The 24070-nt window shown below is 39.4% G+C and overlaps 1 protein-coding gene across 1 annotated transcript in view; it reads left to right on the forward strand.

Moving 5' to 3' along the window:
• Positions 1-825: 825 nt before the first annotated feature.
• EML4 (EMAP like 4) overlaps positions 826-24070 on the forward strand; it is a 164069-nt gene continuing 140824 nt past the window's right edge. The window contains exon 1 of the mRNA XM_060117844.1: positions 826-1098. Within this exon, the coding sequence (XP_059973827.1) occupies positions 1074-1098 (25 nt within the window). The 5' untranslated portion in view covers positions 826-1073. The remainder of the gene's footprint in view (positions 1099-24070) is intronic.

Raw genomic sequence — 24070 nt, forward strand, 5'->3', positions numbered from 1 at the left:
ACATGGAGTTGGGCCTGGAATTCAGGCTTACTTCATTTCAACCCTTTGTTATAGTTCACTAGTAGGCAATCCTATGATATCCCCGATAAGGGGTGGCTTTGCATCCCTGGTGGAAAAAACACCAGGGGGATTAGGAAGCCTAGGTTCTAACTCTGCTTCTACCAGGCTCCATGAGCTTGCGCAGTTCATGTCTTTTCTAAGGCTCAGTGTCCTCCCTGAAGGGGAGGCAAGATGAACTCTTGGGTCCTGTCCAGTACTAACATTCCTTGCTTCTGGTATGTCTTGGGCTCTGCTGTGTGCCTTGGGTTGTGGCATGGTGGCCTTGAGCTAGTCACGAAGACTCGCCCTCATTTGTCCCTCATCCTACTGGGACAAAGGGAGAACCCGGGAAATTTGGACCCCTCCCCGCACTTGGTTGCCTCTTTAGTGTTCTAGGACACACGGGGTGACCATCTCCTGTCAGAGGGGCTCCAGACGTAAGCTCCGATGGGTCTCCGCGGACTCCCCAGGGGCTGCGAGGAAAAAGAATCCCTAGAAGCTCCTGAGGATCCCAGGCCAGAGATCTCCCCTCATCCCCACCCATTCCGAAGCAGTTTCAAGCCCCAAGTCCCAGGCCCTCAGCAGGCCCACCGCGCAAGCGTAGCCACCGCTCCCGAGCGCGGGGGGCGGAACCCGAGGCCGAGGCAAGGTGAGAGGGAAGGGTCGGCAAGACCCCGCCTCCGGGTCGTCACGTGGGAGGCGGAGTCGGAAGCGTGACGGCGTACGCGGGGGTGGAGCTACCGCTGCGCGCGGGCGCGGGGGCGGGGCGCGGCGGGGCGCTCGCGGCTGCTGTCTGGGAGGGAGGCCGGGCAGGCGGCGGAGCGGCGCGGCGCGGCTCTCAACCTGACGGGGAAGCGGTCCGGGCGTCCGCGGCTGACTGCCCCGTGGTGGACGGACGACGGAGGCGGGAGGTGGGAGCCGAGCCGGGCGCCCGAGAAAGCTAGCGGGTCAGGCTCAGCGTCGGCGACTCTAGTCGGTCCGCTGAATGAAGTGCCCGCCCCGCTGAGCCTGGAGCCCGGCGCTTTCCCCGCAAGATGGACGGTTTCGCCGGCAGCCTCGGTGAGTACGGCCGGGAGTCCTCCCTCTCCTGCGCAGGGTGGGAACCTTGTTCCCTCCACACGCAGCCCGGGCCTGTTCTCCACCCTGCCCCTTGGGATGGCGGCACTTCCACTGCACATGTTCTCCTCGAGCCTGCTGCCCCTCTCCGGGCTCCGGTGTACTCAGAACCCCTCCCCCATGCCAGCCCTCCTCAGCAAGACCCTCCTTTCCTCCCAGCGTCCTCTTCAGTGCGGGGCCCTTCTTCACCATAGTGGGAACCCCTTCTCTCAGCGCGGCCCCCCAAAGCTGGTACAGCCCTCCCCATACACTCCCGGCTCCCCCCACCTTCAGGGTTAGGACACCTCTTTCTCAAACCCTGACCCCTCTTCTGGGTACAGCATTCCTCCCCCTTCCCACATACCGAGCTCTCTTTCAGGTTGGGGACGCCCCTTACCCACGCAGAGGCTCCCTTTTAGGGAAGGGACCCCCCATTCCCTCTTCAGGAGGGGGGCACTCCCTCCCGCCCCACCAAGTATTCACTTTAAATTTGGAGTCTTCTTTTAAGTATTTCTCAGAGTAACTGACAACTTCCCTTCACTTCCTCCACTTCTCTGAACATTTTGCAGTGGTGGAGAGAACCAGAAGCCCTGAAGCATCATTTGCGTAATACAGGAAAGGAAGAGGTGCATCTGTGTTAGGGGACCCTCTTTATTTTTATTTATATATATATTTTAACATAAGTGGGGTTTATTTATTTATTTATTTATTTATTTATGGCTGTGTTGGGTCTTCGTTGCTGCGTGCGGGCTTTCTCTAGTTGCAGCGAGCGGGGGCTACTCTTCTTTGCGGTGCATGGGCTTCTCATTGCGGTGGCTTCTCTTGTTGCAGAGCACGGGCTCTAGGCACGCGGGCTTCAGTAGTTGTGGCTCACGGGCTCTAGAGCGCAGGCTCAGTAGTTGTGGCACATGGGCTTAGTTGCTCCGCAGCATGTGGGATCTTCCTGGACCAGGGCTCGAACCCGTGTCCCCTGCATTGGCAGGCGGATTCTTAACCACTGTGCCACCAGGGAAGCGTGGGGACCCTCTTTAAAAGAAGAGTGAAAGTAGAACTATGCTTGCTGGCTCTGCACGCATGCTGGGGAGAAGTAACCCTGCCCAGTTAATCCATAGGAAAGGGGGCCTCTGACAGGGAAAGAAAGGATTCTCCATTTTTGGAATATGTTGTCTTTGTGGACTGGAGAAAGGGAAGTAGGCTGAAGTATCCTTTCAGTGTTCGCTTTTACCCAGATAAAGGTAGTAAATTTTGTAACTGGCCAAGGGAATCAGAACTCAAGGCTGGTACTCAGTCCCCTATAATCTCTGTCTGGAATTACTATTCTTTGAGGCCATTGGAATCTGGTTACTGTAAAGATTGAGCTCACCTGTCATGATGGTGAGAGAAGCAGTTTCTGCTTTGGTTGATACTGCAGTTAATGTGATACCTGCTGCTGGATTTGTATATTGAGTATTTTATGTGGAGGTGGCTTGTATTCAGATGCCTTTCTTTGCATTTCTTGATAATAAATTCCTAGTTGGTTAATGTTCATGGATCAGTGCATAATCTGGCCATAGGCCATACTTTATTCAGACACACTGAGATTAAATGGGTTTTTTAAAATCTAAAATAAAAAAGTAGGTTAAAAGCAATGGACCCATTATAGGTATTAAATAGTAAAAACCATAATTTTGGCCTTGACTTTCTTTGGGGGAAAAACACACACACTTTCTTTGGGAAACACACACACAAGTACTTTGAGAGTGGAAATCCTAAAATAGGAGGCAACTGAGTGTTACTCTTTCCTCCCCAAAGGCACCTGTTGTCCATTATCTAACCTTTGATGTCTTATATAATTCCTTACATTGTGAAGTTGTTTCATTCTTGGGCTCCTTTTAAAGAGGGATCAACTTTTCACTGCCTTTTTTTTTTTTTAAGCCTTATGCCTGGATTTATTTCCTAATCATATTGGACTGAAAGACTTGTCCTTTTTGTTCACAAAGAGGTGATCATATACTTGGCCAAAAAACGGAGTGTCTTGGGGGATGTGGTGGGACTGAGATATCTCTGAACTGTGGGCTCCCCAGCCTGTAGGAATGGTGGGATCACTGCTCAAATTAGAATCAGCTTTTACTTCTTTCCTGTTTGTTCTGAGGACTTTGAAGGCTTGCGGAAACTTCATCTTCTGTGTTGTGTGGGAGTCTTTGTCACTAATTGGGGGCATTTAAGTTTATTTTGAAACAGTGGATATCCTTGTTAAACAGCTATCCTTTCTAATCCAGTTCATGAGGCAACTGATAGGAGAGACTGAAAGATGAAGATGAATTTTAGTTGGGGCTCCCACTTTTCATCAAGAACATTATAGCTGACCCTGGTGTTGAATTTTTTTATTCATTTGATAATTTTTTAATTTATTTGATGCCATCCTTGGATGGTACCTTGATGAGACTTCCTTTCTTTAAGTATGGTGTTGATCAGGAGCAGGGGATATACCTGTATTTAAAGAGAGGAACCTATGTCAGCTGGAGGGAAAGAAATGGTTCCTGGCAGTATTTTTGGAGCTGCTTCTCATGAAGATACTTCTCAGCAGGAGCTCTGTGCTTTCTCTTTCTGTCCCCCTTGAAAGAGTAAAACTAGGCCCCATCTTAATTGAAACCTTAAAGAGTTGGGAGTGAGGGAAGGGTAGTGCTGGTATATTTTATTGGTAGTCTTTAAACATAGCTTTACCCAGCTCTTGCCAAATTGCTTGTTTCTATTCCCTGCAGTTCATTAGTCTAGAGCTTAGAGTTACATTGATCTTTATTTTATCATCAAGAGAGCCATGAATGTAAAGGCAAGCTCTTGTATTCTAGTAGATGTTTAAAAACTTTTTTTAACCAAACAAGAATTCAAAACATGTGAAGTTCTTCTGGGGTCACAAGTACTGAAAACATTTATTCTCAAGGAAGTGTATGTGTGTGGCTCCTTTTATATACTAGATGAGTTCTTGAAAAAAAGTGTAAGAAAACTACATTTTTATAAGCAGGAAAGCTCAGTGCTTTGTAAACAATGGTTATAGAGAAGCTGATTATTTAAGGGAATGTTACGGTGCATCATTTCATAAAATGAAAAACTTTTAAAATTCAAACTGTACCCTTGATTGTTGTGTGTTTAGATAAGGAAAACACTATTATGTACACTTTATAAGATGTCTAATGGCAATTAAAACTGTGTAGTGGTTTTGAAATCACTGAGAGGAACGTTAGGTGATTGTGGGTGATTGTGTTATATGTGCCACATTGAAATTATATACCTTTTGTATTACTTTTGTTTTACATAAAAACAACTAAAGGATGCTTTTAATCTCTACAGCTGATGAATTTCAGGCAGTTTGGCTGGCAGGTGGTGGTACCATTTACTTCAGGCATAGTGTCTTTTAGTTCACAAATAGGGTAATATAAAAAAGCAATACTTTAGAAACAATTTTTTTTTAACTTAGGGAAAACAATCTGTCTTGATGTCCTGCCTCCAATTCAGTTTAGAATACACACACATACATGTACAAAACATACATACAGTAAATATTTTAAATCTCAGGTCTATGTGCAAAAGTGGGAAACTTGATACAGCTGTTTTTGTTGATTTTCTTAAGGCAGGGGTTAGGTGCATTTCATGCTGAGTTTTTTTAGCATCTCTTTTTCATAATAAAGGTTTTAATTTTAAGACTTGTCTTGGGATTAGCCTACAGGTTTAGTCTGTGTTTATGCTTTAAAGAAAGCATATTGTTAACCACATCAGTTTTAACTTTTTCTGCTCCAAAGGTTAAAAACAAAACTCCAAAACTTCTTTTTAAAGAAAAATTGTAATGGATGAAATTGTAGGGTTAGTATGAGAAATGTAACAGTCTCAGTGCAGTAGTAGTATGCTTCAGTTTGAGATATTTTAAAACAATCTCTTAAACATCACAATGTTAGAACTTATTTCTCATCTCACGTATACTCTTGCTTTCTTAAAGGAACAGTGTAGTATATGATTTTTAAATATTAATCTAGTCTAAAGCATTCTGTATATATTTATTCATATAAAAATGTTTCCCATGTAATATTACTTGGGGAATTTTTTCTTAACTTTTAATTTCTTAATGGTTGTCTCTTGAAGGGCTCAAGATAGGCTTACGTTATAATATGGCATGAGTAGTAACTCTTACATCTGTAACATGAGTTAGCTAGAGTATTTCTTAACGTGTACCTATTTTTGTGACATTCTTATTGCCCTTTAGGAGCTTACTATCTGGTTTTAAATACATATCTAGAGATATAAGTAAAGTACCAGAAATGGGAGTTGAAGGGGGAAGCACCATTTAGAATTCAGTGCTATGTATCAAGCATGTAACTTCTGAGAGACAACATTTGGAGATTCTGAATTTATCTCTATAGAGACTGGCCTTTTAAAACCATGAAATAATTTATTTAGAAGTCCAAATATTAGGGAATGATATTACTAGGTCTTTTTCTGCTTTGTATTTAAGTTTGAATAGCATGTAGGACAAGTACCGTATTAATTTTATGTATATGAGTCCATTTCTATTACATGTAAAACTTCAATATTTGTTCATAAGAAATATGACAGGGCTTCCCTGGTGGCACAGTGGTTAAGAATCCGCCTCCCAATGCAAGGAACAAGGGTTCAAGCCCTGGTCTGGGAAGATCCCGCATGCCACGGAGCAATGAAGCCCGTGCGCCACAACTACTGAGCCTGCGCTCTAGAGCCCGTGAGCCACAACTACTGAAGCCTGCGTGCCTAGAGCCCGTGCTCCGCAACAAGAGAAGCCACTGCAATGAGAAGCCCATGCACCGCAACGAAGAGTAGCCGCCGCTCACCGCAACTAGAGAAAGCACGCACGCAGCAAGGAAGAGCCAACGCAGCGAAAAATAAATTAAATTAATTAATTAAAAAAAAGAAATATGACAACATTTTGATTTTATTTTTTATTTTTAAAATTTATTTATTTATTTATTTATGGCTGCGTTGGGTCTTCATTGCTGTGTGGGGGCTTTCTCTAGTTGTAGTGAGTGGGGGCTACTCTTCATTGTGGTGCTTGGGCTTCTCATTGCACTGGCTTCTCGTTGCGGAGCACGGACCCTAGAGCATGCAGGCTTCAGTAGTTGTGGCACATGGGCTCAGTAGTTGTGGCGCACGGGCTTAGTTGCTCTGCGGCATGTGGGATCTTCCCGTACCAGGGCTCGAACCTGTGTCACCTGCATTGGGAGGCGGATTCTTAACCACTGCACCACCAGGGAAGTCCCAACATTTTGACTTTAAAATAGATGGATTCTAAAACTTTAAAATAGTCTAAGGAAATAATGTACTTCCCAAATCTGTAGTATATTTCTACGTCTCTGTGTGATCTCTTGTCTTATAGTTTTAGCTGTCACTGTTATAATGCTTTAACTTTGCATATTGCTTTATAGTTTACAAAACTTTATCTCATTTAATCTGCACACTAACCTTGGGAGAGAAGTTATTTCCCCTTTCATAGATGAGGAAACTAAGGTTCAAGGAGTTTGCAGTTTTTAAAAAGACTATTCAAATCCAGATTTTTCTTTTCCTGTTCTTTTTTTTTGGTGGGGAGCCTAATTTGTAAGGATTGTATCCAATGAGAACACAATACAAAAGAAGAAAGAAAAAGAAGTTATCTTTTGTTCTAGTTTATCTGTATTCAGCTGACGTTAACATGTTGATGTACTTGTTTTTACTCTTTTCCTATGCCTCCTTTTTTACACAGTGAAAATTATACTATAGATATAATTTTGCATTCTGGTGGTTTTTTCATTAGATCCTAACCATTTTTTTCTTTCTTTTTTTTGGCTGCATCGGGTCTTTGTTGCCTGTGCGTGGGCTTTTCTCTAGTTGTGGCGAGCAGGGGCTACTCTTCCTTGCAGTGCGCGGGCTTCTCATTGCCGTGGCTTCTCTTGTTGCAGAGCATGGGCTCTAGGCGCGTGGTCTTCAGTAGTTACAGCACGTGGGCTCAGTAGTTGTGGCATATGGGCCCTAGAGCACGCGGGTTTCAGTGGTTGTGGCTCGCGGGCTCTAGAGCACAGGCTCAGTAGTTGTGGCTCACGGGCTTAGTTGCTCTGCAGCATGTGGGATCTTCCTGGACCAGGGACCGAACCCATGTCCCCTGCATTGGTAGGTGGATTCTTAACCACTGCGCCATCAGGGAAGTCCCCATTTTTTTCCACTTGAACTCAGGTTTTTCTGATGGGGTCCAATGTTCTTTTCCTTACACTATTACTGACTCTTTATAACCCACTTGTACATTGACTCTAACATACTTGAATTTGAGCTCCTCATCCTCTAAATCAGCTTCTTTTTCTTATTTTCCACTGTAAGTATCACCCAGCCTTGAAATTTTAGAACCATGTTTGACTCCTGGCCATTTTTGCCTACCACATTAAAATCTCTTCTAAGACTTATCAATCCTTGTCACCTTTTCCCATTCCTTACTTTCCTTTTCCACCACCACAGTTGAAGTCCTTATTTTTCTGTGTTTGGATTATTGCATAGCCTCAAGAATCTCCACTTGTCTATAATTTGTTTTGTGTGTGTGTGGGGGGGACCTTCAGACTAATCTTCCTTAAACAGTGCTTTGACTGTCCCGTTCACTCTTTCAGATTGCTTCATTGCCTTAATGACTGAATTCAAGCACCTTAACCTTGTTGTCAAGGGTCCTCCATTATCTCTTTCTACTGTCTTAACATGTTCTGGCCTCATTGACCTATTTCTTTTTCCCCATATTTGATTGGCTTTTTTCCATCCCTGTGACTAGTCTCTTTTCAAGTACCCTTCAAGGCCCAACTCAAATATTGTTTCCTTTCTGAACACCTTTTGTTATTTGTCCTCTTTCATTCCCAGCTTAAAATATTCACCCTTGAACTTTTAACATAAGAACATTTTTAGGGCACTTATCACAGAATATTTCTTCTCAAAAGGTAGAAGTAATTATTACAAGTCCTAAAATTATTGTAAGTCTTATTTCCCCAGCCAAATTGTAAACCCATTGAAGGCTGACACAGGCTCCGGACGCGCAGGCTCAGCGGCCGTGGCTCACGGGCCCAGCCACTCCGTGGCCTGTGGGATCCTCCTGGACCGGGGCACGAACCCGTGTCCCCTGCATTGGCAGGTGTACTCTCAACCACTGCGCCACCAGTGAAGCCCTCTCTCATGTGTTTTTGAAATCTCATAGCAGAACAGTGGAGATTTCATGACCCTATAAAATTGGGGGGAAAAATATTAGAGAACCAGTATATAATTGGCAACTTACAACCTTCGCTCTTACCATCGTTGCATAAAAAAATAATAACTCGAAGACCAAAAAATTATCATACATAATCTCAGAATCCTTTAAAATATTAAATAACTCTTTATGTTCTTGTTTTCTTCTTATTTCACCTGAAATAAATGAAAACTTTCTTCCAGACTTTGTTGGGAATATGATAAAGAACTCTGCCAGGTTCTAGGGTAGTATTTTTCAAGTGCAGGTCTTGTGCATCACCTGTTAAAGATTTAGAAATCAATTTATTTGCAGTCAAGACAAATACTAAAAAGAATGAGGAGGAAGAAAGAAAGGTTATAAAATATTGGTGCTTTGCATGATATTGTTCAAGAAACTTTTAATTTCAGTTTTATATGTTTGCCTTAGATGGCAGTATAAAATTTATTTCTTTCTATGGGTCACAATCAGATGAAAGGTACACTTTTAGTGTCTATTCCCTATCTTTGAGAGGCTAGGTCGGAGGGCTCACATATATATATAAATGTGGATGAACAATCAGAAGTGGTTATAATGAATTGTGCTGTTTTTGAACAGTTTTTAGAATCTTAATATAATGATTAGAATATAGTTAATATCAGTAGCAGTGAAAGTATATCTGTAGTTCTAGAATCAGTGTAATTCAGGCAAACTCCATATGTAGAAATGTGGCTTTATGAAACTGGTAGGCTAGGGTATGTTATTTACTTTGCAAAGCATTCACCGTATTGTTTTTTTCAGCTTCCCTGATGGAGTTGTATGTGTCTTGACTGGTTCTCCACCTCATTAGCTTTACAAAATCTATCCAGTCTCTAAGGCATGGCTCAGGTACGCTTGTTTTTTCTGGAAGCTGCACCTAATTATTCTAGTATTGCACTCAAACTACTGTACTGTAGTGCTCCTAAAGTAGAGGAGACCGAGTGCTTACACCTAAGGGATCTGGGAGTGTAGCCAGAAATTGAGTCTACTTAACTTAAAAATTCATATGATTGGGCCTCCCTGGTGGCGCAGTGGTTGAGAGTCCGCCTGCCGATGCAGGGGATACGGGTTCGTGCCCCGGTCTGGGAGGATCCCATATGCCGCGGAGCGGCTGGGCCCGTGAGCCATGGCCGCTGAGCCTGCGCATCCGGAGCCTGTGCTCCGCAACGGGAGAGGCCACAACAGTGAGAGGCCCGCTTACGGCAAAAAAAAAAAAAAAAAAAAAAAAAAAATTCATATGATTATTTTGCAACCATTATAATAAAGATTAGTCCAGACAGGAATCATTGATAGATGCTAAATCTATGGGGATATTTTTGATGAGGAGCAGAATGTTTGCATGGTCTTAAATATCTCCCCATATATTGCTTAGTAGTTGGAAGGGGAAAAAAATAGTAACTCTATACAGTGATGAAATCAGACAGCGCCTTGAGTGCATGATCAAAATAAATAGCACCAGTGGACACTGTGTGCCTCTGAATGTGATGCCTGCGAAGAACACATCACTTATGTAGTTCGCCAGCCAGGAATGCATAACCTGAGTGTAATCCTGAGGAACGTTGAACTCCAAATGGGGAACATCCTGTTTTTTAAAAGGGTAGGGGGCGAGACTGTACTTTTTTAAATATTAATATTATAAAGACAAAGGCTGTGGAAATGTTCCAGATTAAAGGAGACTAAAGAGACTTGACACCTACTTGTAGTACCTGATTCTAGAATGGATCTTGTATTAGAGGGGGAAATGATATTAAGGACATTATTGGATCATTTGGCAAAAATGGAATGTGGATGGTAGATTAGATAAAGGTATGGATGGCATCAATGTTAAATTTACTAAAGTTGGTAACTATCCTAAGGTTCTGTAAAATAATGTTTTTATTCTTAGGAAATAGACACTGAAAGTTTTAAGAATAAAGTGCCATGATATATAACCTATTCTCAAATGGTTCAGAAAAAATAATGTAATATGTATGTATGTTTTATATATGTACACATATATGTATATATAGAGCTATGTATTTATGTGTGTATATATTTGTATGTTTGCATAGAGAGGAGGAGGGAGGGTGGAAGGATGCTCTTATGCAAGTAATGCAAATGAGTAAAATGTTAACAATAGATGAATTTGGTTAAAACTGTACAGGTGTTTTTTTGTACTATTCTTGTTCTTACAGCTTTTCTGTAAGCTTGAGATTATTTTTAAATGAGAAGTTTTAAAAAATCATATGAACTTTGCATTAAACTCCAAAATATTGCATTTTAAAAATAAAGAAATAGCTCCTCTCCCAGAAAATTCCAGGCAAACTCTTGGGATAAAACTGCGGCTCCAAGAATATGTTCCACGTATATCATGTGGTTTCCTTTTATCCCTAGGCTTCAGTTTGAGAAACATGCCTCTGGGCCAGAGACAGCTGTGGTTCCAATTTAGTCGACAGACATGTTTTGTTTGGCCCTTTTGAGTGTGTTAAAAATGGGGAAATTTCACATAAAAATCTGCGTCTTTGGTTTCTCTTGAAAAATGGAATGATATTGCCACTGTGGACTTGCATTCCAGATGATATATACTCACTGAGTGAGATGTCAGGTAAACAGCCTCAGTCCTTGCTTTATACGTAGCTTGTTTCAAGTATTTACCTTATTGCCTGGCCTCTATAGGCATATGTTTGCAGCCTTTATCTTGCCCAGGAGGTGTTGGGGGTGTGTCTTCCTTGTGGTCATGGCAATTTGAGAATTAAGTTGTTGAAATGATGCCCTAACACCTGCTAACATTTAAGTGTATATATCCTATAAACAAGGACATTCTCCTACATAACCATATTACAATGAAGAGAATCAGGAAATTAATATTGATACATTACTACTATTTCACCCTCAGACTCATTCAAGTTCTGCTAATTGTTTTAATAATGTCTTTTATAGCAGAAGGATCCAGTTCAGAATCAAATGTTGTATTTAGTTGTCAGGTCTCTTTAGTCTCTTTCAATCTGGAACAGTTCCTTAGTCTTTCCTTGGATTTCATGACCTTAACGCTTCGCAAGATTGCAGGCCAGTTGTTTTGTAGGAAGTCCCTAAATTTGAGGTTTCCTCCTGATTAGATTCAAGTTATGTATCTTTGGCACAAAAGTCACACAGGTGAAGCTGTGTTTTGTCTCACTGTATCCTATCAGGTGGCACACAGTTTTGATTTGCCCATTCTGGTAATGTCCATTTTGACCATTTGATTAAGGTGGTGTCTGCCAGGCCTTTCCACTGTAAAATTACTTTTTAAAAAATCTTTGTAAGGGCTTCCCTGGTGGCGCAGTGGTTGAGAATCTGCCTGTCAACACAGGGGACACGGGTTCGAACCCTGGTCTGGGAAGATCCCACGTGCCGCGGAGCAACTAGGCCTGTGAGCCACAACTACTGAGCCTGCGCGTCTGGAGCCTGTGCTCCGCAACAAGAGAGGCCGCAATAGTGAGAGGCCTGCGCACCGCGATGAAGAGTGGCCCCCCGCTTGCCGCAACTGGAGAGAACCCTCGCACAGAAACGAAGACCCAACACAGCCAAAAATAAATAAATAAATATTTTAAAAAATCTTTGTAACTATTAAGTGTTTTGTAGGAGGTACTTTGAAACTTTGTAAATATTCTGTTCCTCATCAGACCTTCAAATTATTGGTTTATTTATATCTGTATGAATCAGGTATCCTATTTTTTTCCAATGGGTTATAATCCATTACTATTTATTTTAATACTCAAATTGGTCCTGTTTTGGCTATCGGGTACACATTCATGCTGGCTTCTGTATTCTTTTGATATGTTCCCATCATTCTTTGAGGACTCGCTTGCTTTTTGACACAATAAGGTGATTCAGGTGCACAATTCAGCCCATAATAACTTGCATATATATTTTAAGTAGGGTTCAGGTGAGATTTTTGAATTAAGTCATTTTAAGTTAGCAAACATTTTTTATGGTTCTTGTAATTTTGTAACTGCATAATAGTTTATCTTACACTTAAAAATTGTGTTAAACATATGGACTAGACCATTAATGTAAATTAGTTTGAAGGTGTTTGCTCTTAAGTGGGAAGCCATTCAGGATGTTTGTTCTTACGTTTCTACATTTAAACAATCAGCATTTATCTTAGAACAAGGTACTGTTAGGTGGTGTGTGTGTTGGGGTGCTTGCATAAAAGAAAACAGATTTAAGCAGCAAAATCAACCTTTTTTCCCCCCTTAAAATGTTGTGATCATCTTTCCTTCTCAGTGAGTATAAATATAAACTTTAATGCATCGTATTCCATTATTTGGACATCTGATCTGCCTAAGCTGTGTATATAGAACATAATTTACCTTATTCTTGATGACTGATGGTGGTTACTATGAGCATTAGACATGGTTCTGTGCTGTAATACAGTGATGCCTCTCAGAGCTATTTGTGTAGAACTGTTTGCTCCATACATTCAGTGACCCTAGACAGTTATAACTGTCTTCCTTGCTGTTTGTCACCTAGTGTCAGTGTACTTTATCCTTTCCTTTCTTTTTATTTATTTAATTATTTTAAAAATCTCACCCATAATATTTGAGCTTACATATCTGGAAAGATGACTCTTCTCTTATTAGACCTAAAATTTGACAATAATTTCTTAATGTCAAATATCCAGCCAAATATCCCTGATTGTCTCAAAAGTGTCATTTTACAGTGGTTTGTTTAAATCAAGGTTTAAACAACATCGTACATTGCATTTGGTTGTTATGTCTCAAGTATTTTAATCTATATATTTCCCTTCCCTTTTCTTTTTCCCTTTGCAATTTGTTAAAGAAACTAGACCTTTCCTCCTGTAAAGTTTAACATAAGTACTGATTGTATCTTTTGGTGTTTTTTTTTTCCCCATACATGTTTCTTTGTCTTCTGTTTATCCTTTAAATTGAAACTTACAGATTTTTATATATTTGATGTATTTTGAAATGCTACCATTACTCTTCTAAAATTTGATGCTTAAATTTTCCCATCTTTGACTTCTGAGAGCATCTTCACACTGCTTCCTGAGTCCTGGTCCTAGTGCTCTTTGTTAGCTTCCTTGCTTTCTGATGTGACAAGATGTTCAAACTTTTCTTTTGCACTTCCTGTTCCAATTCTGCAGTCAGCTGTTTCTCTAAGAAGTTGTGGTTCCTGTTGGTAGGAAGTGGTACTCTAGGCTCTAGAGGTGCTCATTGTTAACTAAATTGGTTATTGTTTCTAATCTAGCCATTCTTTTGATTTCCAATTTTAAATCTGCTGTAGGCTAGGAAACCAGATAACAAAGCTGGTTTGACATACGTAAGGAGTGTTTTGGACCTCAAAAAAGAACCCAGAGATCAAGGTCTATGCCTTTTTAAATTGTATGGTGTAGCACCTACAGGGACAGAATCATACCTAATAAATATTGCTAATGTTAGTAATATGTGAATAACATAATACCAGATGTTCCTCAGAGTAAAATAATAGACTTCTGAATGAGGCCTTTAATAATAAAATACCTGAGCTTTTAGTTCACAAACTTGATGATATGTGCATGCTTTAAGTTACAGACCATTTGTGCTCCCTGTATTTTCTTTTGTTAAGATTATCTTTATTTTGTTTCTTTTGTTTTTTGTTTTTCTTTTAGGATAAATCTCTGGATCAGTGAGGTGTTAGTATCTTAGAGAGTCAAATTATGCTATATTATATTTGTCATATTCCATAATAAGAATACACTTCTTTTCATTTAAAAACTTTTTTCCAGAGAATGTACTTCTTCAGACTTTCCAAAATTGATGAGTTCCTAAAGTTGAGATGACTTGCTGTTTTAAAACAAAACTGTTTAGTTTTGATATCTGACATTTTTCCTTAAATCATTTTTTACTCTTGTATGTTGGTCTCGAGCAACTGCTTATGCTGATCTTTAAGTGACACGTTAGAGCAAAAGACAAAATTTGCATTTTTCTTTGAGCCATTTGTTCCAGAAAAGTGTCATAACTGACTTCTGTTGATGAGTGAGTGGGAATTTTTTTTTTTTTTTTAATTTGAAGGATATCCTGTTTTCAGTTTAGTTGGGGCATAGCCTTTGATTTTCTTTGACTGCTTTGAGTACCTCTTGGCATTCATCTTATTTCTTTAATCCTCTCCAGTTTTAATTAGTGAGGATATGTTTTTTGGCACAAACAACATTTTCTTAGTTTTTAGGATCTATTATTATGGGTCATTTGAGATAAGGTATTGGGGAACAAAGTTTAGAATAAAGAGAATGGCTGGGAAAGTAATTAATATTTGACTAATTTTCTTGAAACTTTTGTGAGTGCTTGTGGGTGAGATTTTTTTTTTTTTTGCGGTACGCGGGCCTCTCACTGTTGTGGCCTCTCCCGTTGCAGAGCACAGGCTCTGGACACGCAGGCTCAGCGGCCATGGCTCACGGGCCCAGCTGCTCCGCGGCATGTGGGATCTTCCCGGACTGGGGCACGAACCCATGTCCCTTGCAGCGGCAGGCGGACTCTCAACCACTGTGCCACCAGGGAAGCCCTGTGGGTGAGATTTAATGATTATATGCACACTGAAACTTGCACACCGTGAAATTCCTTATCTTGGTTCATTAGTGCATACTACAATGGGGCTAAGGTTATGGGTTCGAGTCTCATATAGGTCACTTTTTTGTGTGTTTCCTGGTCATAAACACATTCATTAAGTAAATAGCTTTTGATTAGCTTCTTTGGATCACACTCTGTGCTAAGTGCAGTGGGAAATTGGTGTATGGAGACACTTGAAATCCCTGCTCTCATGAAGCTTATAATTCTGTGGGGGATTCAGGCAGTATTTATTCAAGAAGTATTTATTGAACGCTTGGTATGTGCTCAGCACTCTTCCAGCTATAAACATAGTCCTTATGGAGCTTATGATGTTGGCTTTTAAAATACAGAGTAATAAGGATTGCGATGGTGAAGTATAGGAAGCTTTGGAAACAAAGGAGGGCTATCTTAAACCTCCACCATCCAGCCTTTTATGTTTTTTTCAAATGCATGTCTTTGTTTAGGGTGTAAGCAGAAAAATGGAAGTCAGGTCACAGTAGCCCTCCCAGCTCTTGAAAATGGCTTAAAGGAATGACATTTAGTTTTTTTTCCCTACTCCCATACACCTGAGAAAATGATAAACTACCAACAGTGCTCACTTTTGTTGCAGTTTTCAACCTGTGTGGAGACCATTGTCAGCTGTGCTCTCCTGGTGTCGTCCTAATTTAAGGCAATGAATTCAATAACTTCTATCCTCTCTCTGTTATCTATATAAGTGGTACTTTTCTAAGGTATTTTTCTACGTGTTTGTTGCAGTATGAGTCCTGTGATTAAATCTATGGTCTTCAATATACTTGCTTTAGGAAATAATCATTGATGCAGCAGGTTATGGACATGGGTAACTTTTTGAAAGGGAGTAGCGAAGCAAAGGCACTAACTTTTATTCCGCTGTGATTTCAGGAACTATGTGAGATAATTTTCATAAATTAACTGTAATAACTAAATGGCAAAAAAATTGTTAATTTCAGTTTAAAAAAATACCCTCAAGGGTAACTTTTAAGTAGATTGAATAAAACTGAACTTGTTATTACAACCCTTCATATGAGGATGATGATTATAGTGACAGACTTTTTGTGACTGAAATGAACTATTGATTCCAGTATGAAAATCTAATAATTCAGCAAGTGCTACATGCCAGGAATTGTTTTCATACTGGGAATATATCAGTGAAGAAAAGAAACAAAAATTCCTACTAAAGTATATATTATAATGAAGGGAGATAGCCAGTAAACAATTTTCATGAAATTATTCACTCTTCAGACATTAGTGACTCCTGTATAAACATGTCTGCATTGTTGATTATAAATATACCATCCTTTTTTCATAGAATAGATGGTGATATAGCCTGTGTGGACTTCGGTTGTGTCAGATAAGCTTAGAGAAAAGTAATCTTGGGGATGCAAAAACAGGTAGGTAAAACATTGACAACTGTGCTAAGGCTACTTTATCATCATACATCTTAGTCACTGTATCTGATCATATGACAGGATTTTGGAATAGTCTATATACTTCTTAGATGTCCATTCTCAGATTCTTAATTTGTCCTTTTGTTTCATATTTAAGGCTTTATTGTTTACTAAAATACTTTCATGTGTTTGGATATGTATTCCCTTGAGTTTTAGTATTTTTTTTTCTTGTGGAAAAAATTAATTGTATTTCTATAAAATCTTTTTTTCCTCCAGGTTAATGACTATAGATCACTGTTTATCAATCTGGATTCAGGACCCCTATTCAGTTACAATGGAGAATTCCCAGGATGCTGTGGAGCTCTCCAGACAGCTGTTTGTGGGTGGTAGTGAGGGTAGAGGCAAACAGTGGGTTATGTGACCAGGGTGAGGTCACCTCTTTTACCTTCTGGCCCTCTTTCTTTCCGGACTTTAACACCTACTTTGGTACTTAAAGCAGTTTGGGCTCTTGCTGTGCTCTGAACAGTTGTTTAGTAGTAGCACCTATAAGGTAATGTTAGATGTTTTTTTGATGGGACTCACGGGGGTGTGACTGTGTCACAGCAACAACAAAAAAGTTGTTTCAGGAGTTTGAAAACCATTGATGTAGTTTTAAGTGTAGTTTTAGGCAATGTTTTAATGTCTGGAGATTAATGTCTTTGCATTTGATCTTTCCTGCTCTCATTTAACCTGCATATGGCCACTGGATTATTCTTTCAATACAGCATTTTTATTGTCACTCTCCAGCTTAAAAGCTTTTTATCATTTTCAGCTTCTGTGAGATAAACTCTTAGCTTGGGCCACCTGGCTCCAACTTTACTTTTCCAGTCTCACCCCTTTTTGGGGAATGTTATGTGGATTCTCTCAGTATCCCTTTTCTTGCCTCATTTATTGCTACCTTGTTTCTTATGCCATTATTTATTATATTATATATTACATATATAATATATTAACAGAGTTGCCATATACCCTAGGGGAAATTAGGGAATTTGAAAACCAACAGATAAGATTATGACACATTCCTAAGAGTTATATGAGAAAGTGTCTTTAGAGCAAGGTTTTGTGAATTGTTTTCTTTTCCTGCTTATTAACCTGTTCCTTCCTCTCATCACTGGTATTTTGTATAACCCTGGATAAGCCAATCTGCTTTTTTGCCAAACCTCATTGGACTTCCTTAAAACTGAGTATATTCTGTTCCTTTGGGAATTTGGTAGTTTTGTTATGAAATACAATGCATTCTTGATAGCAGATTCTCACAGTCATTTGTTTTAAAACATCACCGAACACCTCTTTATCATATCTTGATTTTAGTGAAAAAGAGTAGAACTACAGAGTAGTTTTGAAAATTCAAATTTTTAAAATCAGCTTTATTGAGCTATGCTTTACCTGCGATAAACTATGCCAATTTCAATTGTATAATGGGTCTTGAAAATTTTGTATAGTTGTGTATCCACTACCACAGTCAAGATATAGACCGTCTCTCTTACCCCAAGATGTTCCCTTGTACCTCTTTGCAGTCAGTCCCTTCCCTCTACCCGCACTGATCTGCTTTCTATCCCTATATTTTATCTTTCCTAGAATATCATATAACTGGAATCTGTGGTCTTTTGTGCTTTTAACTTAGTATACTTTTTAAAATAAATTTATTTATTTTATTATTTATTAATTATTTTTGGCTGTGTTGGGCCTTTGTTGCTGCGCGCGGGCTTTCTCTAGTTGCGGCGAACAGGGGCTGCTCTTCGTTGTGGTGCGCGGGCTTCTCACTGCGGTGGCTGCTCTCGTTGTGGATCACATGCTCTCGGTGCGCGGGCTCAGTACTTGTGGCTCACGGGCTCTAGAGCACAGGCTCAGTAGTTGTGGTGCACGGGCTTAGTTGTTCCGCGGCATGTGGGATCTTCCTGGACCAGGGCTTGAACCTGTGTCCCCTACATTGGCAGGCGGATTCTCAACCACTGCACCACCAGGGAAGTCCTAACTTAGTATACTTTTGAGATTCATCTGTGTTGCATGTTTCAGTAATTTGTTCCTTTTTATTGCTGAATAACATTTTATTGTATAAATATACCACAATTAGTTTATCAGTTCACCAGATTACAGGCATTTCAGTTGTTACCAGTTTTTGGCTATTAAGAACACAGCTGCTGTGAACATTGGAATACATGTCTCCCTGTAGCCCTGCAGCCACTAGTCTACTTTCTGACTCTATGCATTTGCCTATCCAGAGCTCATTTTTTAAAAAGTGGGTTGTTTGGCTTATTAGGTTTTGAGAGTTCTCTGTATACTATGGAGGCAAGTCCTTTATCAGTTATGTGTTTTGCAAATATTTTCTTCCAATTTGCAGCTTAACTTTTCATTTACCTAACAGTGTCTTTGAAGGGTGAAAGTTTTTTTTTTTTTAAGTTAATTTTTATTTATTTATTTATTTATTTATTATGCTGTGGGGCATGTGGGATCTTAGTTCCATGACCAGGGATCGGACCGAAGCCCCCTGCATTGGAAGCGTGGAGTCTTAACCACTGGACTGCCAGGGAAGTTCCTGAAAGTTTTTTATTTTGATGAAATCCAGTTTATCAATTTATTAGGATGAAGTTCAATGTATTATTTTTTTCTTTTATAGTATATTTTGTGTCCCATTTAAGAAATCTACCTAACCCAAGGTCACAAAGATTCTGAAAGAAAACTCTTTCTCTGCTCACAACACTTCTGACACCAAATGTGTGGGTTTTCCACACCAGGCAATTCTGACACTACCTGGAATTAGCGCACATCCTGCAGGTTAAGAGTTCGGTCCCTCGAGACTGCCTCCCTGCTCCAGATGCCAATTACAAGTTCAGACTTAAGGTACTTCTGACTGACCACTTATAAATGGGAGATTTTCATGCCCCCTCCTTGGGTTTAATAATATGCTATAACAGCTCACAGAACTCAGGAAAACACTTTACTTACTATTACTGGTTTATTATAAAGGATATAATGCAGAAATACCCAAATGGAAGAGATGCATTGGACAAAGTACTTAGGAAGGGGTGTGGAGCTTCCATGCCCTCTCTGGGTGTGTCACTCTCTCAGCACCTTGATATGTTCATCAATCTGGAAGCTCTCTAAAGCCCATCATTTAGGGTTCTCTTGGAGGCTCCAATACATAGGCATGATTGATTGAATCATTGGCCAGTGTGGTTGAGCTCAGTCTCCAGTCCCTCTCCCCTCCCTAGAGGTTGAGGGGTAGGACTGAAAGTTCCAACCCTCTAATCACAGGGTTGATTCCTCTGGCAACCAGCCCCCACCCTCCAAAAGTCACCTCTTTAGCATAAACTCAGGTATGGTTGAAAGGGGCTCCACTCACCCCCTATTACTCAGAAAATTCCAAGGGTTTTAGAAGTTCTGTGCCGGGAACTGGGGACAGAAATCAAATATATATGTATATTTCTTATTATGTCACAATTTCTCTCTTGTTATTTTCTTCTAGAAGTTTATAGTTTTTGCTTTTATTTTTAGGTCTGTGATCCTTTTAGAGTTAATTTTTACATATAGTATAAGGTATGAATCAAGGTTCATTTATTTGCACATTGATGTCCCTTTGTTCCAGCAACATGTGTTGAAAAAATTAGCCCCTTTCCTTTAAATTGCCTTGGCACCTTTGCCGAAAATCAATAGACTACATATGTGTCAGTCTATTTTTGTACTCTGTATTCTGTCCCATAGATTGCTATGTTTATCATTAAGTAAATACCACAGTGTCTTGATTACTATAGCTGTAAAGACTTCAATTAAGTTTTTTTATATTTGAAAAGTAATTTAGAGGAAATAAAATTTTTTAATTAATTAATTTATTTATTTATTTTTGGCTGTGTTGGGTCTTTGTTTCTGTGTGAGGGCTTTCTCTAGTTGTGGCGAGCGGGGGCCACTCTTCATCGCGGTGCGCGGGCCTCTCTTGTTGCGGAGCACAGGCTCCAGTCGCACAGGCTCAGTAGTTGTGGCTCACAGGCCTAGTTGCTCCGCGGCATGTGGGATCTTCCCAGACCCGGGCTCGAACCCGTATCCCCTGCATTGACAGGCAGATTCTCAACCACTGCGCCACCAGGTAAGCCCTAGAGGAAATGAATTTAACTTTAAAACTTTGTAGACTGACAGAAAATTACATTAATTCAATGATTGTTGTTAACATTTTATATTCATACTTTAGAGTTTACCTTTTAAAATTACTTTCAGGAATATGATCTCTTGATTCACTAACAATTTTAGGAGTTAGAGCAGACATTAATATCCATATTTCATAAATGAGGAAGCTATAATATTTAAAATTTTTAAATTAATTTTATTGGAGTATAGTTGCTTTACAATGTTGTGTTAGTTTGAGATCATACAATTAATAGTTTAAGATCATACAAGTAGTGTAATGAAGGAAGAACGAAAGCCCAAATGTTATGCCTTCAAAAATCCAGTATGCTTTCCACTATACCACACTACTTTCATTTGCTACTCTTCTCTTATGTTGAATGTTGGAGAATGAGTGTTTTATGAAAAATTCAATCAGTAAATTTAATTCAGTTAAAGCATAGAGCTATAGAAGAACAGTTAATCTGTTTTCTTGGTCACCAACATCACAAGACACATTAAGAAGTTAAAACTGGTCTTCATTTTTTTTCTCCAGTCGTGTGTTTTACAACCAGAATAGGTATTTATAGTTTCATTTTAAATTTAGAAATGCAGGAAGGAAGCAGCAAGATTTGTTAAATGAAAGCTGAAAAATTCCTTCTAAAAGAACTTTTAAGAAATGAGGGTATTCTTGCCAAAGTGAGAACAAGAACAATAAAACTTAAATTTTAGACTATTTGAGTGAGTGTGTGTTATCTGTAGTATTCTCTTATATTGCCACTACCTTAAGTTCTTTCCCCCCAAATCCCCACAACCTCAGATCATAGTTAAGAGGTTTTTGCAGGAGTACTGGTAAAAGATGATGACAACTGGGGTTTGTGTGGAGGTGAAAGAGGTGGTAGCATTTGGAATGTATTTTGGAGAGCCTATTGATGTGCTGATGGATGGATGTAAGGGATGAAGAAAAGGAATGAATCATGAACCCATGATTATCCACTAGTAGTTTTTTTAGCCTGATCAGCTTGGTGGGGCTATTTACTTGGTGTGGGGAAGACTTAGATGAATTGGAAGAGCTACACAGTGGAGGAATGGAAATCAGATAGAAGCTGTTAAAGCTTCTTTTTTTTAACTTAAAATTTTTTTTTAAATTAATTTTTATTGGAGTGTAGTTGCTTTACAGTGTTGTGTTAGTTTCTGCTGTACAGCAAAGTGAATCAGTTATGTGTATACATATAGCCCCTCTTTTTTAGGTTTCCTTCCCAGTTAGGTCACCACAGAGCACTGAGTAGAGTTCCCTATGCTATACAGTAGGTTCTCATTAGTTACCTATTTTACACATTGTAGTGTATATATGTCAATCCCAATCTCCCAATTCATCCCACCACCCCTTCCCCCCTTGGTATCTGTAAGTTTGTTCCCTACATTTGTGTGTCTATTTCTGCTTTGCAAGTAAGTTCATCTGTACCATTTTTCTAGATTCCACATACAAGTGATATTATGCGATATTTTTCTCTTTCTGACTTACTTCACTCTGGACAACAGTCTCTAGGTCTATCCACATCTCTGCAAATAGCACTAGTTCGTTCCTTTTTATGGCTGAGTAATATTCCATTGTGTATATATACCACATCTTCTTTATCCATTCCTCTGTTGATGGACATTTTGGTTGCTTCCATGTCCTGGCTATTGTAAATAGTGTATCTTCTTGAATTGTGGTTTTCTCCAGGTATATGCCTAGGAATGGGATTGCTGGGTCATATGGTAGTTCTATTTTTAAAATTTGGTTTTTATAGAAAGTAGTATCACATCTCAGACTGAGAAGGTAGCGACGAGATGAAATTATTTCTGATCTTACCTTTCTAACAGTCATTTAAAGTGTTTTGGTGTGTGTGTGTTTACAGTCTTGTATAGAAGCTGGCAAACTTTCTATAAAGGCAGCTACTCAACTCTGTTGTAGCATGAAAGCAACCACAGACAATATATAATAATTTGGTGTGCTTGTGTTCCAATAAAACTTTATTTGTGGACACTGAAACATGAATTTCAGTTAATTTTCACATATTGCAAAATATCCTGGCATTGAGTTTTTTTCAAACATTTAAACATGTAAAAATTATTCTTAGCTCACAGGCTATACAAAAACCACTGGCAGACCAGATTTGTCTTATGCATTTGTTTTGTGATTGCAGTAATATAAGCCTTGATAAACCTAGAGTTTACGAAATACTTTTATATTATTTATTTTAATTCTTGCAATAACTGTAGGAAATATTTACCATGCTTAACATAAAATACACATTATGTACATAATTGAGGGCAAGGATGTGCATTATCATTGGAATTCTTTGTCTCTTACCTCCACTTCTCTGTACGTATTGATTTTGTTCTTTGAAATAAGCTTTATTCAGCAGCAGGGGTCATCCCAGTAGCTCTGCAACTGCATCCTCAAAGTTTCCTTCCCTTAGCACTGATTTGAAAAATCCAAGGACAGGACTTTGGTCCTGCTTAAATCAAATTTTTATCCCACTGCTAATCATTATGTTTAGGAAGGGCAAGGTCATCATGTAGGAAGATAACAGTTCTCTTTTGGAACCAATGTTTAGAATAATAGGAGGAGGGATTTAGTAGTTTCTCAAATGAAGGTCTAAAAGGTAGCACACACATGGCCACCTGGAGGAATTATGATTTGGACAGCCATACCAAAATCGTGTATTTACAATCATTGTTTAATTTTCTGATTTAATTTTGTGTTCTTTTCATTTACTTGTTTGTATCACACTCAATTCTCTTTCCTACACTCTAGTTTTCATTGCCACTTACTTGTTTATGTATTATTAACACCATCTCAAACTGAATTTTAAAAATCCCTAGTTTTGAATGTCTCTTTCTCAAGATTCTAGGTCTTATACCTCAGTGAAAGTTACTCTTTTCTTTTAAAAATTTTGTACTCTTTCCGTTGTTTCCTGACCGCTCCAGTCCCTCAAATACTAATACGCTTTTATGGCAAAGATCTTGGTCCGATCTCTTGTCACTTCCGTTAACAAGGATAGATGAGAAATAAGTGAGGATCATTTGGAAACTTCAGGCACTAAAATATGAGTATATTTAGGTAGAATAATTGGCTTACCCTAGAATTCAAAAGCCCCCAAAGCAGTTGCTGCTGTCTTAGAGTTTTCAGAGTAATTGATTCCACTCTCACTTTTAGTTTTCTCCAGTCGTTATCTAGAGAACCTGAGATTCTTGATACATCTGTACAAAGCGTTCAGGGTTTTGCTAATCTAGAGGAGTGATAGGTGAAGCCCAACAGTAGTAAGGTTGTTTTGCAGGATCTGAGCTTGTAGAGAGTTATGGCTGGGAGGCTGTGGAAATTGACATGTTTCGGCTGGTTGGATCCATTAGCTAAACATTGGTCTTTAGCTACATCACAGCATGCTTCATAGTAAATACTACATAGTGTGCGGACAGTTTATTCTACTGAAGGAAAAATTAATAAAAGGTGGTTTGAGGATGAAGAATTAAAAGAGGAAAATCATGTAGAATTATGTCTGTTGTATAATTGTTTAGACGGACAGTGGAGAAATTTCTTAGGA

Source organism: Mesoplodon densirostris, chromosome 14 (assembly GCF_025265405.1).
Source record: "Mesoplodon densirostris isolate mMesDen1 chromosome 14, mMesDen1 primary haplotype, whole genome shotgun sequence".
NCBI lineage: Eukaryota > Metazoa > Chordata > Mammalia > Artiodactyla > Ziphiidae > Mesoplodon > Mesoplodon densirostris.